General features: G+C 37.3%; 2 protein-coding genes across 2 annotated transcripts; both read left to right on the top strand.

Moving 5' to 3' along the window:
• Nucleotides 1-361: 361 nt before the first annotated feature.
• Nucleotides 362-1,405, top strand: LOC113750837 (non-functional pseudokinase ZED1-like). Its single transcript, XM_027294777.1, has one exon. The coding sequence runs from the start codon at nt 362-364 to the stop codon at nt 1,403-1,405; it is 1,044 nt and encodes a 347-aa protein (XP_027150578.1).
• Nucleotides 1,406-11,912: 10,507 nt separating this feature from the next.
• LOC113750836 (non-functional pseudokinase ZED1-like) lies at nt 11,913-15,358 on the top strand. The gene is made up of 3 exons (XM_027294776.1): nt 11,913-12,932; nt 13,034-13,101; nt 15,190-15,358. Exons 1-3 carry the CDS (start codon nt 11,913-11,915, stop codon nt 15,356-15,358), a joined length of 1,257 nt encoding a protein of 418 aa, XP_027150577.1.
• Nucleotides 15,359-17,132: the final 1,774 nt, after the last annotated feature.

Raw genomic sequence — 17,132 nt, 5'->3', positions numbered from 1 at the left:
CCAGTACTTTAAATGGGTAATGCGTATTTGCCCATAAACTATACCCCTTAAAATTTATTAATTGTTAATTGATTTGTAATACTTTGTCATTCATTGGACATATAGCACAAAGACAAATCTGGTACAAAATTCTAATTTCACTCGCTAAAACAATATTTTAATTGTTTGGACTGAATTTGCAAAGAATTAGTAAGTTTAGGGGAGGTCAGTGCAATTTTTCAAACCATAGGGGAGGTCAGTGCAAGTGTTAGAAACTCCAGGTGAGGTTTCTGCAATTATCCCAATAATAAATTGAGGTTGATTCCAAGGACACTTCCAACCGCACCATCTCCTACTGCAATTCCTTTCTTGAGGTCTAACCATGGATAAACTGAGAAGAGTTCTGCCTTGCTATAAACGAAAAGAGAAGAAGGAGGAGAGTTTATCGTCACACTTTTGTAAGAATGGAAGTTTACTAATGGAGGAATTAATTGGTTGTTTTGGAGGACGATACCAGCTTCCCATTCGAAGCTTCACTGCCAGAGAACTCATCAGGGCAACCAATTACTTCTCTTCACAAGTCAATCATATTATAACCTACGGTGGGAAGTCATTCAAGGGTAATCTGCAAGACCGCCCCGTTTTGATTAAATTTTGCGAAGATTATAATCATGAAGGCATGGCTGATTCAATCATTCGTGACATAGTTATGAATTCGCAAATGAGTCACCTCAAGAATGTCTTGCATCTTATAGGCTGCTGTTTGGAATTCAAGTTTCCTGCTATGGTGTATCATTATGCACCTGGGATGGAATCTCTAGTTCGTTGCCTCAACTACCCCCCCGATGGTAAATTACTTTCTTGGAAAAGTAGAATAAAGATTGCAAGTGACATAGCCAATGTCTTGCTTTATCTTCATACAGCATTTCCTTCACCAATCATTTTTCGGGATTTGACAATTCACAAAGTGGCATTAGATAATTGCGGAGTTGCTAAATTATTTGGCTTTGAACTTTCGATATCCCTTCCCCGTGGAGAAAAGAAGGTTGAAGATCTGCCTAAAGGCACATTTGGATACATCGACCCTGAGTACTGCTGTTCCAGTTTTGTCACTGAGAAGAGTGATGTGTTCAGCTTAGGAGTAATTATGCTTGTGCTAATTACTGGAGAAACACGCGTTGTAAAGGATGGTGAACCAACAGTATCTTCTTTCATACTCCGCTTTGAGAATGATCAATTCAAACATATCCTGGATCCTAAGAGTTTCGAAGAGGAAGGCTACAACGAACATGAGATAGAGCAGCATTTGTTGCCTTTTACTAGCCTTGCTTTGAGATGCATAGCAGAAAAAGGAGAAGATAGGCCAGAGATGATTGAGGTTGCAAAACAGCTCCTCCAAATCGAGAAGTCTGTGCGCAATTATTAGCTCTACCATCCCCATTAATCTAAGCTGTGGGATCAGAGGATTGATATTTTTTGCCATCTTTTTTAATCTCGTAATATCTGTGTGTAGTGATTCTTGATCCATATTCGGACATCCCCAGATGTCAGGATCTGTGCTCATTTTTCAACTCCCTGAAGCATGTTTAAATTATTACACCCTTCCTAGTCTCTAGCAGCTATTAATGAAATCTTGAATTAGAGTTTAAACTGCAACTGTCTATACAAAAATGTTCTTTTGGGTCTTCTTTATCACTCTTTTAGGAATGTTTTTACACCAGGTTATTGAAACTATACTGCCATAAAGTCCAAAGGAAACTACTTACAGGACAGTAGAAGTAACCGGCTTATACTTCATTATTAGACGATTGCTTGCATGTCAACTTTCAAGTGAGTCGGAAAAGTGAATAAGCCCATGATTCAAACTTCAAGTACCATTCTAGTTTTGCATCAATATGGATCTGATTGGACACCATTCAAGTACCATCTCTCTGATTTTTTAACGTGGGACAAAATCTTTTGAAATACATAAATATTTACGAACATTGTTAACTTTTCTTGATCTTGCTTTGAGGTGCACAAAAGATAACGGAATCGATAGGCCATTGAAGGAGCTTCGTCGAATGCTGAAGTCTGTTCATTGTTCTTAATTAGCTGATTGAGAAGATATCTTTTGAATCGGCTATTTACGTATATGGTTAGTAATTTGGAAGCTTATTTTTGGGTATATATATATATCTTCCCTTAAATCATGATATCATCTGCTTCATTCCTGTTTATATCTGTTGTTCAAAGTTCTGCTGATATAACCTATCTCTTTTCTGAGTTGGAACACCCTTTTGCATTCTAAAGAAAATGGCATATGGGTAAAATGAGATAAGTTTTTCCATTTCTTACACCAAAATGAAGAAAGGAGAAGGCACAAACCTTAGCTTTCTTCTACAATAATGGAAGTAGATAACTGAAGGATCGAATTTCTTCTTTGAATAAACGCTTCCTTTTCACAGAATTTGCCCTGACGAAAGCATTAGGGCAACTCAGAAAGTTTTATGCAGTTCAGCCAGAGTAAACAGGGGAACATGTTATACAGGTAATTTACAAGAACGCCCAGCGTTAATCTAATCTTACAAAGGTGTAGAGGGGATTTCTTGGTGGATTATCCATCATATTCTGATTACTTCACAATTGAGACACATCAAGAATATCTTGCAGCCAGATCCCGAGATGGTGTATGGTTATGCCCCTGGATTTGAATCTCTTGCTGACCGGCTTAGCCACAATGTCCTGGGAAGTATAATAAGGTTGCAAGTGCAGTGAAGTTAATCATTTATCAATGTCTGTCGTTCACCTTCATACTGCATTTTCACCTGTTATATTTTATGTTTACAGCTTTGGTGAGCTAAGAGGTAGAGTCATGTATGATAAAAAGCAACAGGAAGATTGATCCGGACCTGCAAATATACCTTGAGATTTGATCAATTCAACTAAATTGTGGATCCTAAGATTATTGAAAAGAAGGTTATCATGATCATTAGCTAAAGCAGCAGTTGCTAGCATTCTTGGATCTGACTTTGAGATGCTCAGAAATATGATGCAAAAGAGTTAAATCAGATATAGAAGTGTTGTCCCTTTCATCACCACTCATGAATTTTGGATTGGTAGAAGAGCTTGATGTTTGTTTAAACACTAAAATTAAGTGCATCCTTTTTTTTTTTTTTTTTAAAATGTGTCTGGTTTATCAGGCTCCCAAATTTTCGGAAATTGAAAACCATATTCAGTGAGAATTTCTTGATTTTAGTTAGACAATGATTATTTGAAAGACTATATTCCTTGAAATGAAGATTTTGCTTCATCTATGGCCATCTTCTTACGGGAAGATATGGTTTAAACCAAAAGGTTTTTCATTCTTATCAAGGCATTCTATCGTTTATCCTTTTCTCTTTCAAGTTTTGTTTTATTTTTCTCGGTAATAGTTTGCAATTCATCTAATTATTTTGGACATGACAATCTTGCACATTGCTTCTTTCCTCAATTCACAAAAAAGCACACTCCTCTGCACCCTGATTCTCATTGTTGCAACTAGTCGGGCAGATATTCTTGAAAAAATGTCAAAACGGCATTTACAAATAAAGACTCCTATATCCTGACATGGAACACGACTTGTTCTTTAGCAACTCTTAAACTTAAAGTCGACTGTTAAAAACAGAAAGCAAAGGTACAGAAAGAGAGTTTATTAATCAACATGTGGCAGCTAAAATCCAGCCAATTGATGTGCATATTCAATGATTTTGGACATCTCAAGGCACAAATAACATGAGAAAAAATTCAGCAAAGATGCAGAAAGATTAGTGTAGTAAGAGTAATTTTAACTACAGAGATAAGGTATTCGCGCCCCATTATCTGGATTCTGCATTTCCTTCCTTATTCGCCCTGTGACCTGTTGTTTAAGCTCTTGCCTGTCTCCACCAGAAAAAAATAGCGCCATGTTAAACTGCATGATCAGACCATCCTGGCTGTCCCTGACTTTCTTGTGACCGTCTCTAAGGCTTCTAGGGCACTGGTGAGTTTCCGGCAATTGCCTCCCACCTCCAAGGTGTAGCTGAAGTTCCTAGCTTCTAGATCATCTCCCATAAATTGAAGAAATGCTATATAAACAGGAGCCATGCAAAGTTGCAAAGCTTCAAAATGCAGGCAGAAGCAGTCGGCCAAAACAATTAAAAACTTGAAAAGGGATACAATGTGCAACACGTTCATCATTCACGGTAAAGGAGTAAAGGAGGAAAGTAAAATGCAGTACTTGGCAAAATCCTCTTTAAGCTACCCACAACCACTGCTAATAATGAGCATTTGGTTCCCCTAGGCCTTATCTTTCTTTCATTTTCTCTATTTTTGTTTTTAATTAAAGAGGGCAGATATTCATTGGAAAGACTAGCAGACTAGCACTTACTGACTAGTTGGCATTGCAAATCGTATAAATAAGAGCTCTTCTGTGGGAGCAAAAAAACATCAGCTCAACAGAAAAGGGAAATATGAAATGAATTGGTTTTGTATTACTCGATCAACTACATGATTTTTAACTAAATCAGAACATAGCCTGCTCCAAGACTTTAAGCATGTTCAAAGACCCACAAGTTACAACTAATATTTAACATCCATCATAAACACCAAAATAGTTTGGAAGCACTATTTAAGGAAAGTAACAAAAACAAATTTACCTACAGTTAGCGTCCATGTGGCGGTTTCTACTTCTCAAGGATTAGATTTGACATAAAGCTGATTAAAAGTGCACGTCCACCTTGTGAACATCTCGCATATGTGCAACTAGGTAAGAAATATCCCCAAGAACTGAGCACTCTGAACCAGCGTATGGATGGTTGTAAGGTCTGAATTTACAAACAGCCTCATGTTTCAGCTTATGCAATAAGGAATATCTGAGGGCATCCAAGGGAGCAATACTTGGGTGGAAGTTCATGTGATTCAGCCACTTTCTCTAGTGCTAAACATCTTCTATCACCACTACACGTTGGATAACAATTATGTGCCCTCACTTTACAGGCAGAACAGAGTGTATGCCCATTGTGCCACTGCAGCAAACAACAGTATGTAGAAAAGATGATGGAGAATCGTTCTCATATTTTATATATTTTTTAAAGCTATTACAGCCTATATATATACTAATTGGGGTACATCAAGATCCTATATTATAGCCTAAACATAAGACAATTAATTACAAATAAGGAAACGAAATATTTACACAATCTGCCAAATTTGACAGCAGATTTTGCTCCTTAAATTGCTCGCGTCAACACTCCCCCTCAAGTTGGTGAATATAAGTCTATCATTCCCAACTTGTTAAGTGAGCTTTGAAACTCGTTTCCAGATACAGCCTTTGTTAGAACATCTGCTAGTTGATCTTTTGATGTGACAAACAGAAGACTAATTGTACCCTTGTCAAGATGATCTTTGATGAAGTGTCGATCAACTTCCACATGTTTGGTTCTGTCATGCTGAACAGGATTATTTGCAATTGCTATGGACGCCTTGTTATCACATAATAACATCATAGGTTTTGACAGACATATACCGAGATCTTGTACAATGCGTTTTATCCATAGCAATTCACAGATACCTTGTGCCATTCCACGAAATTCTGCCTCTGCACTTGATCTTGCTACAACCTTTTGTTTCTTGCTTTGCCATGTTACCAGATTGCTTCCAACAAATGTGAAATACCCTGATGTAGACTTTCGATCAGTTTGACTTCCAGCCCAATCTGCATCTGTATACCCTTTGATTTCTAGATCTCCTTTTTTAGCAAAAAATAATCCTTTTCCTGGAGAAGATTTTAGGTATCGCAGGATCCGGTAAACAGCCTCCATATGATCTTCACTTGGTGCATGCATGAATTGACTTACAATGCTCACAGCATACGCAATGTCAGGATGCGTATGTGATAAGTATATTAGTCTCCCAACTAATCTTTGGTACCTCTCCTTATTGGTTGGAGTTTGGTCTTGTTGAATGGCTAACTTGTGATTCATCTCAATAGGAGTTTCAATGGGTTTACAGTCCAGCATACCAGTTTTTGCTAGTAAATCCAGCACATACTTTCGTTGGCAAAGAGAGATTCCGTTGCTCGATCTTGCAACTTCAATGCCTAAGAAATATTTCGGGTGCCCAAGATCTTTAAGTTCAAACTCAGTTGCAAGGCTTTCTTGGAGGGCAGCTATCTCATTTGAGTCATTTCCTGTGACAACCATATCATCAACATACACAATAAGAGCAGTCACCTTTTTAAAAACTTGCTTGATGAAAAGTGTATGATCTGCATCACTTTGTTTATATCCATTCTTCTTCATGAAAGTTGAGAGCCTTCCAAACCATGCTCGAGGGGATTGCTTCAATCCGTATAAGGCCCTTCTTAGCTTGCATACTTTGCCACCACAGTTTATGCCCGGAGGAGGATCCATGTATATTTCTTCATTCAGAGTTCTATTGAGAAAAGCATTTTTAACGTCAAACTGTCGCAGTGGCCACTCTTGATTGGCTGCTATGGAAATAATTACTCGTATGGTATTTATTTTTGCTACAGGAGCAAATGTATCCCCATAATCAATTCCGTACTTCTGTGTATACTCTTTAGTAACAAGTCTTGCCTTGTACCGGTCTATGACTCCATTGGGATTGAGTTTAACTGTAAAAATCCACCTGCATCCTACTGTTCTTTTCCTATCGGGCAGCGATACAAGCTCCCATGTATGATTTTTCTGCAAGGCTTCCATTTCATCATTCATAGCTTTCTTCCATTTTGAATCCATCAATGCTTCCTGCACATTACTTGGAATAGATACAGGGGATAATTGAGTTACAACAAGTGCATGAGATTTTGACAAACGATGAGAAGAGGTATAATTGTTAATGGGATATTTAGTCTTAGCTTTAAAATCAGCATCATACTGATTTTTTGGAATCCCTCTGTTTATCCTAATCGGATATCTTAGTTCAGCTTTAAGAGGACTTGACTCATGTATTACAGGGGATGAAGGTAATGATGTTACCTGAGGAGACACATTCGGAGTTTCTATTGCTGTTGGTGTGCCTTGGGAAATTGTACTATCTTGATTCTCATGAGAGCCACCAACAACCTCAGGATGTGTATTATTCAACAAATCAACATCTGGTTCAGTTTCAATTTGTGCTTGTTCCTGAAAAACCTCATGAGTGTTGTCTTCACCTAAATCAAGTGTTGTCTCCCCCTGAAGAGAGCACTCATGACCACCGAAAAAAGGAAGATCTTCATGGACTGTAACATCTCGAGTTACATACATTTTGTTTTTATTAGGATTATAGCATCGATATCCTTTTTTGAAATCTGCGTATCCAACAAATATGCAGCGGATAGCACGTGGATCTAGCTTGCCTGTAACCTGGTGGACATATGCAGTACAACCAAACACACGTGGTTCCAGATTTGAACCAATTGGTGCTTGGACAAGTTCATGGAGTTTTTGATATGGAGTTTTGAAATCAATGACTCGTGATGGAGTCCGATTGATAAGGTATGCAGCAGAGCGAACAGCTTCGCCCCAATACTCTCGAGGCACCTTCATTCCAAACAAGGACGCGCGAACAACCTCAAGTATTTGGCGATTCTTTCGTTCTGCCAAACCATTTTGTTGCGGTGTACCAGTACATGAGGTTTGGTGTCGAATGCCATTTTCTTGACAAAAAAACTCCAGATCAGAATTTATATACTCCCCACCATTATCAGATTGAAGAACTTGAATTCGACATTGATACTGAGAAGCCACCATTTTATATAGATCCTGGAAAACAGAACAAACATCTCCCTTGTTTCTTAGGAGAGAGATCCAACTCATACGAGTACACTCATCAATAAATGTCACAAAATAACGAGCACCAGACAAAGTAGGAACTTGAGCAGGTCCCCAAACATCAGAGTGGATAGTCATAAAAGGTGTAGTACTCTTATTATAACTAGGTAGATAAGGAATTCGATGGCTCTTTGCCATTTCACAAATGTCACAATGAAACTTAGAATTTGTATGTAAAAACAAACTTGGTTTCAATTTGCGAAGATAATTAAATGATAGATGACCAAGACGACGGTGCCACAACCATGCCATATCTTTGTTTCCTTGACTCCTTCGATCTTATTTGCTTGACCAGGTATCTGATTGTTTGTAGTGACCAAATCAAGATAGTACAAATTCCCACGTCTAATACCATAGCCAAGAGTCCGTTGTGTTGCAATGTCCTGAAAAAGACATTTATCAGGCCAAAAACGTACAGTACAATTCAAGGCTTTTGTGATTTTGCTAACAGATAAAAGTTTGGACGAAAGAGAAGGGACTACAAGCACAGTATCAAGATTAATGGAATTTGACACATGTACTGATCCTTCGCCAGTAACGGGTGCAACTCCTCCATTAGCAGTGAGTATGTGAGGTTGAGTTGAAGAACGAATAGAGGAAAGATGGGTAGAATCGTTTGTCATGTGGTCAGTAGCACCTGTATCAATAATCCATGTATCATTCATAGTAAGATTAGTTTTGGGCAGACCTGGATTACCAGCCTTGGCAACATGTGCTGAAGCTGTGTTTGAAGTAGATGCAATCACTTCCTCATCTGTTGTGGTAGTAACGGCAGCTTGTCCAATTTTCTTCCGAGGTTTCTTTGTAAAATCCCACCATTCAGGATACCCAATAATTTCATAGCACCGTTGTTGGGAATGTCCCTCTTCACCACAATGAGTGCAAGTATAGTTGTTTCCTTTAGTGCCAGATTTTTTTCCTTTAGTTTGTTGGGCATTTGCAGGGCGCGTGCGGGCAGTCAAGTGAACCATGCCATCTGATTGAACTTTAGGTTCCTCCATAGTTTGTCTCTGGTTGTGATCCTTGCGAACATATGCATAGCATGACTCAAGATCCAGAGGTGGATCTTTTCTCAAAATTTCACTTCGAGCTTGATTGAATTCTGGGTCAAGGCCAGCCAAAAAAATATGAACTCGAAGTCGAGTCATATGTTTGTGCAGCGATATGATTACAGCAGCATTATTTTCTTGTGTTTGAACACGAGCATCAATTTCCTGAAATATGCCAATCAGTTCATTGTAGTATACAGATAAGGGTCTACCACTTTGATGAGTAGTAAATGATCTCCGATTCAGTTCAAAGAGTTGCGTTTCATCCGAGCCGTCATAGAACGTCTTTGCAACTGCTTCCCATATTTCTTTGGCGGTTTGAAGACGGATGAATCGCTGCATCAAGAGTGGACTCATAGAGTCAATAAGCAAACTCTTAACTCGGTTATTATCAATAAGCCAGGCTTCCAATTGCTTGTCATCTGCAGCAGGTTTCAGAGTTGTCCTGTAAGGAATCCAGATTTGTTTCGAGCTCCAATATGCATCTCCATAAGCTGTGACCATAACGGAAAATTCGTATCATCTAAGATGATTCCAGATGGAAAAGGAGTATTGTCTTGGACAATGATTCGAGATTCATGGGGAATAATAGAAGAGGAGGGGTTTGTTTCAGTCATAGTTGCAGAGTAAAAAAAAATCTGTTTCTACGTTAGGTATTGCTCTGATATCATGTAGAAAAGATGATGGAGAATCGTTCTCATATTTTATATATTTTTTAAAGCTATTACAGCCTATATATATACTAATTGGGGTACATCAAGATCCTATATTACAGCCTAAACATAAGACAATTAATTACAAATAAGGAAACAAAATATTTACACAATCTGCCAAATTTGACAGCAGATTTTGCTCCTTAAATTGCTCGCGTCAACACAGTATACTTGCTTAAAAAGCATGTTAAAAGAGAATCCGTGCAATGATAAACAAGGAAAACCAGTATCTTTCTGGGATACCAGTTAAGATGCTACGGGATCCTAAACAAGATTAAAACAAACCACTTTCAATAGATTAAATCCTAAAAACACACGAAGAGAGGCAGAGAGAGACAGAGAGATTGGAATCATTCAAGCAACTCTCACAAGAAAATAATCAAAAAAGAAATGACATGAAACATGTAATAAACAGCTAGAAAATAAATGTAAATAGTGGAGCATCATTAACAGCTAAACATGCCACAAGAGGGTCTAGAATGCTTCTAGCACTCAAGTACTTACACATGCACTCATATACCCATCTCTCTTTCATGAGGATGTATCTTTATTTTAATTTGACCAACTCAGGAGTAATGAAATATAACATGTCCATTAAATTTGGAGAGTCAAACGTATGTTATCTCAAGGACAAACAGCTATGGGGAATTATAGTCATATTTTACTATCTGTGCTTATTGCCATGAGAATTGGATGAATAACGCAGGTTTTCAAGTTTGTTTTCAACATGCTAAGGGGAAGAGAGAGAGGGAGGGATACAGAGAGGGAGAGAGAAAGATAAGAAGAAGAAGAAGCAAAGAATATATATATATATATATATGTATATATATATATATATGCATATATGTATATGAACATATACATATATATATACATATACAAATACATATATTAATAATTTTACTCAGATTAATTTAACCTAGTTTAAATGCTACTTTTTAGTTCAAAAATTTTTTTTTTAGCAAATTAGAGATTCCTTCGTGTTTGATAAATATTTTTTATGCATGACCAAGGATGATGATGCCTAAAATTTCTAAGTTTATATTCTATAATTTCTAATTGAGCTTCACACTGTTCTCAGTGTAAGCAAGAGGTCTCGGGTTGATTTTAATTGATTTTAAAAAAAAACACTGTTCTACTTATTTTAATTGATTGAGTACGTGTGTAAAAGAGAAATATTTCCGGTGCTTAAATTTTCAAAGAATACGTAATTGTATGCGAATGTTGAAGAGTTCAACTAACTTATGAGTACTTGGTACTAAGATAGGTCCAAGGGATAATATACTTTTCTTATTTATTGAAAAATTATCTGGACAGCGACCCTCTTTTACCTGGGTTGCCTCACCGATCTTCCTCTTATATGACCTCAATCTTCTTAGTATGACCTTAATGGGTACTACATGTCTGTTGGATTTTTATTAGTTGGATTTGTCCTGCTCTTCACGCAGTGTTGCCCGCGATTTTTTTCATAACTTGTTGGCAAAAAGGTTATGTATGAAAATAATTATTTGAGCAAATATTTCTTGGGAAAAAGGTTAATTTGTTAACTATGAAAATAATTATTCAAAGCAAAAAAAAAAAAAGGATAAAAATGAAATTAATATGTGAGCTTATTGAAACACATGATTCATAAAATATTTGTCTAAGTTTTTAAATGATTAAAGAATAAAAAGTTGAAAATTTCATAAAAAGTTTAATTGCCGATAAATTTTTGTATTAGTTAAGATACTCCAAACGCCAGCCTGGGAGATTAACCTCCAGACCTGAAAAAAAAAAAAAAAGAAGTTAAGACACTCCAAAGATCATGTAGACTACAAAGTAAAACTACCAAGCAAAAAGACGCTCTACTTATTATTAATGGAATTCAACCTCCTTTGTAGTGTTACTTGCAAAAAGACATGAAGGAAATGGAATGCAATCAAGAGACAGTAGAGTTCCTTCCAGTAGCATCATCTCCTATTGTAAATTTTACAACTTTTGTCTGCTGCAATAATTTTACTTGTCCAATCAATAAAAAAATGTACCAAGTGATTTACATGCAGGTCCCTTGACAGGGACTGAGCCACGGTGCCAGCGGTCTTTCCACTCCAATCTACCTCAAATCAGTAGCCTAAAAGTAAACTGCAGATTTTCCAGGAAATTCAAGAGAAGCCCCCCAAGCAAGTGGCAACTGCTTGGAAATTGGAACTATCTTCGTTCATACCTTGAATATCATATGTTGCTGTTTACTAGGAATGCATTTCTGTGCCCAATATTGACATCATCTCATAGTTCCAGATTTCCAAGTTCGCCAATTTTCCTACTCCAATTCCTTTCCTGAGTTCTAACTTCCAACTATGGATAAACTGAGAAACGTTTTGCCGTTCTATAAGCGAAAAGAGGAGAAGGAACACTTTCGCCACAATGGAAGTTTACTGCTGGAGGGACTAATTTCTTGTTTTGGTGGGCGGTACGAGCTTCCCATTCGAAGCTTCACTGCCGGAGAAGTCATCAGGGCAACCAATAACTTTTCAGAACAGGTCAATCATATTGCCCTTGATAGTTGGAAGTTTTTCAGAGGGAATTTGCAAGACCGACCCATTTTGGTTAAATTTGGTGAGGTAGGAAGTGGGGCGTTTCCAGCCAGGCCTGAGTTTATCATTCGCGGCATAGTTGTCAATTCACAAATGAGTCACCTCAAGAATGTCTTACATCTTATAGGCTGCTGTTTGGAATTCGAGCTTCCTGCTTTGGTGTATGCTTATGCTCCTGGGATGGAATCTCTTCCTCATTCCCTCAGCTATCCCCGTAACGGTCAGCTAATTTCTTGGAAAAGTAGAATAAAGATTGCAAGTGACATAGCCAACGTCTTGCTTTATCTTCATACAGCATTTCCTTCGCCAATCATTTTCCGGAATTTGAAATTAGCCAGCGTGATATTGGACAGTAGCGGAGTAGCTAAATTATTTGGCTTTGAATTTTCGATATCCCTTCCCCCTGGAGAAAAGAAGATTGAAGATGAGATTTGTGGCACTTCTGGATACCTCGACCCTGAATACTTCAAGTCAGGCTTTGTGACCGAGAAGAGTGATGTGTACAGCTTAGGGGTATTTATCCTTCTGCTAATTACTGGAGAAACACGTGTGTTCAAGGACGGTGAACCAACAATACCTTATTTCAAACGCCGCTTAGAGAATGATCAACTCAAACATATTCTGGATCCCAAGAGTTTTGAAGAGGAAGGCTACAACGAACACGAGATAGAGCAGCATTTGTTGCCTTTTACTAATCTTGCTTTGAGATGTACAGAAGAAAAAGGAGAAGATAGGCCAGATATGATCGAGGTTGCAAAACAGCTCCGCCAAATCGAGAAGTCTGTGCGCAATTATTAGCTCTACCATCCTCATTTATCTAGCCGGTGGGATCAATGATTTGATGGTCTTGCCATCTTTTTTGATCTCGTAATGTCTGTGTGTAGTGTTTCCTTTATCCATATTCAGACATCTCCAGATGTCAGGATCTGTGCTTATTTTGCAAATCTCTGAAGTATGTTCTGGATTTTTGCACCCTTCCTTGTCTCTAGTAGCTATTAATGAAATTGAATAAGATTTTGAGCTGCAACTGTCTATACAAAAATTGTTCTTTTGGATTTTCTTCATCACTCTCCTAGGAATAATTTTACACCAGGTGATTGAAACTATACTGCCATAAAGTCCAAAGGAAACTACTTGTAGGATAGTAGAAGTAACCGGCTTATTCTTCATTGTTAGACAATTGCTTACAGTCAACTTTCAAGTGAGTCGGAAAAGTGAATAAGCTCATGATTCGAACTTCAAGTACCGTTCTAGTTTTACATCAATATGGTTCTGATTGGATATCATCATAAGGTTACTGGATACATAGTAATATTTGGTTAGAATCGCAGGTCGCCACTTGAAATTTGTGCTGTTGACTTGAAGATACAAGTATATACCATGTCAAGCTAATTTCACAGGAAACCGAGTAGAAGCTCGCAATTAATGGTTGGATGCTGCTTTGTACGTGCCTTTTTTGTCAAAGTCAACTATATCTAATGTAGCAGCCATAAGAGTTTAAGGTAATCAAAGGCTAATCTATCCATTTTCGTTATTTTGAAGCTCAGATACAAGCATAAGCTTCATGTGGTCTGTTTGGATTGTGAATTATTAGAGATATTTTTACTGTAGCATTTTTTGTGATGTGATGTATGTGAGATAAAAAGGTAATTGGGAAGGTAAAAATGTGTATTGGAAATTGTAATGATGATGTAAGCAAATAAATTTGGGAAAATAAAACACAATCCAAACAATATTTTTCTGTATGCTCTGAGCTGCAGAGTTGCTTCTCAGAGAGAAACTAAAAATTCTCTAAGGAACAAATCATAAATGTCCCAAACCAAGAAAGGGCAAAGAAGGAGGCAAACTATCATTTTTCAATAATGGAAGCTCAGTACAGGAGAAGCTTTTTGTTTCTTTAATTTGCTGGACGACACAAATTTCCTACTCAAAGCTTTACTGCCAAGGAACTCAAAAGGGCAATCAACATATATTTCTCAAAGAGACTTGAAAATAACATTACTAACATGTTTGCATGTAATTTGAATGAACGAGCAGTTTAAGCTTAATTTTATACTGGACTAAAAATATTCTTCTTGGTATAAATGAACCTGCCCCTATTCAAATAATACTCAACTAGTTCACAAATTGAGCTACCTCAAGAATGTCGTACTGCTTATTAGTGCTGTTTAGAATTATAATCCCCAGCTCTCGTGCATGATTTTGCTTCTCGAACTGAATTTCTTACTAATCGTCTCCACCATCCTTAAGATGGTAAACTACTATCTTGAAAGAATAGCATAATGTTTGCAACTGGTATTGCCAATTTCTTGTGTTCACTTCATTCTGCAATTTCTACACCTATGATCGGTGGAATTTAACAATATATGAGGTGATGAATTGATCAATGTGGTGTTGCTAAATTGTTCGACTTTGGATTATCCATTTCCCTTCCTCCTGGAGAATCAGAAGTGGAAAATCAGCTGAAGTGGACTCATGTTTACTAGCTCAGATCCTCCATGCTAAGTCCAATGTTTTTACAAGGAAAAGGGATGGTTACAGCGTTGGTATGCTTGTGCTCATGCTCTTTACTGGAGAAACAGATGCAATCAAGTTTGATCTAGAATTGGGAGAAAGAAATAATATGCAGGATCATTAAAGGGTAAGTAGAAAATGATCAATTCAATCAAATTGTGGATCTTAATATGTTCCAAGAGCATTGTTATTAAAATGAGCATGAGGTACAGCAGAAGTTGCTAGGTTTCTTGGATATTGATTTGAGAAAAACAGAACATCAATAATGGATAGGCTAGATATGATTGAAGTTGAAAAGGAACTCCATGAAATGAAAACTCTAACTGTACTTGGCAGATTACCACCACCTGGAATTTAGGACTAGGCTTAAGGGCTTTGTATATGTTATAATTCAGATCATAAAATGCTAAACTTGTTGAAAAGAATAACAAATTGGAATTTTAGAAGTGGTTCGTGAACCATAACCACACAGAAGAAAGAAAAGAGATCCTCTTTGGTTGGCTTTTTTGTTTCATTCTTTTTGCAGTGCATTACAAATTGACTCATGTTTTCCTTCAACTCGATATCAGTTAATTTTAACGATGACTCATGGATCTGTTTTCCTTCAACTTGCAACCTTTTTGCAGTGCAAAGCAAATGGTTTGATTAATGTCTTGCTTGATAACACATTAGATAACAGTCTAGCCAATGGTTAGAGAAACTTACCTTTGGCTCCTTGTCATTCAACTTAATAAACTATTAATTTGTAATCAAGAGACATCTCTGTGTACTTTGAACGAAATTACAATCAGTCAGATTTCAACTGAAGTTGGTGGTTAAATTTCTCGAGTCTAGACTGATAGTATGAACGTTAGGCAACCACTTGGGCATTTCTTGGTTGTTGGTGCATGCTTTTCAAGGTCAAGATCAATCCTGAGAATTTTCTACATAGTAAATTAAGGTTGATTTTAAGAACACACTTTCGGGAATCACATATCTGCAGATCTCATTTTTCTTGTTCTTAATATCCAATTGAGTTCAGTATTCTAAGCTGACAGAGTGAACGTTTCTCAAAACCCCCCTCATCAGCTATACAAGTAGTATAAGGTAACTAAAAGCTCATTTATCTTATGTAGATTTTAAGAATTTGCCCTCAGATATTGATAGCATCCGCATGCCGCATTTCCTGTAATGTGTGGATAAAAGGACTGAAGAATTTCCATTTCTTAGACCATGTTGACGAAATGAAAATGTTAACGAAAATAGAGATGTAATTGGAACAAGCTTGAGTCGTGCTAAACAGCAAAAAATTGGAGGAGGAAAGAATGAGCCACAAAGAAAAGTTCACGGGAACTTATATCGTGTGCGCTTTCTAAAGCAAACTGAGCCGAGCTAGCCCACGCGCAAAGAGCTAATCCATTATGTTTTGCGCTGGATAAGCCCAACTCAACTTCTTCTCATGCAGCGAGATCACATTAATTACCAACTTAACACAAGTTCAATAAGAAGCTAAGTATTATAAAATGATGGAAGTCTCTCTGATTTTTCGATGTGGGACAAAATCTTTTGAAATACACAAATATTTACGAACATTGTTAACTTTTCTTGATCTTGCTTTGAGGTGCACAAAAGATAACGGAATCGATAGGCCAAATATGATTGAAGTTGTGAAGGAGCTTCGTCAAATTTGGAAGCTCATTTTTGTGTATATATATCTTCCCTTAAATCATGATAGCATCTGCTTCATTCCTGTTTATATCTGTTGTTCAAAGATCTGCTGATATAATCTATCTCCTTTCTGAGTTGGAACACCCTTTTGCATTCTGAAGACAATGGCATATGGGTAAAATGAGATAAGTTTTTCCATTTCTTACACCAAAATTAAGAAAGGAGAAGGCAGAAACCTTAGCTTTCTTCTACATAATGGAAGTATATAACTGAAGGATCCAATTTCTTCTTTCAATAAACGCTTCCTTTTCACAGATTTTGCCCTGAAGAAATCATTAGGACAAATAAGAATGTTTTACACAGTTCAGCCAGAGTAAACAGGGGAACATGTTTACAGGTAATTTCCAAGAACGCCAAGCTTTAATCTAATCTCACGAAGGTGGAGGGGGGATTTCTTGGTGGAATAGAAATGTCTTCAACAGGATTATCCATCACATAATGATTACTTCACAATTGAGACACACCAAGAATATCTTGCAGCCAGATCCTGAGATGGTGTATGGTTGTGCCCCTGGATTTGAATTTCTTGCTGACCGGCTTAGCCACACTGTCCTGGGAAGGAAGTATAATAAGGTTGCAAGTGAAGTGAAGTTAATCATTTATCAATGCCTGTCATTCAACTTCATACTGCATTTTCACCTGTTATATTTTATGTTTACAGCTTTGGTGAGCTAACGTTCATGCTCTCATAAACCTGGAAAAAGAGGTAAGAGTCATGTATGATAAAAAGCAACAGGAAGATTGATCCGGACCTGCAAATAT

This window comes from Coffea eugenioides, chromosome 10 (genome assembly GCF_003713205.1).
Source record: "Coffea eugenioides isolate CCC68of chromosome 10, Ceug_1.0, whole genome shotgun sequence".
Classification (NCBI taxonomy): Eukaryota; Viridiplantae; Streptophyta; class Magnoliopsida; order Gentianales; family Rubiaceae; genus Coffea; species Coffea eugenioides.
This window is presented reverse-complemented; position numbering and strand designations above follow the sequence as displayed.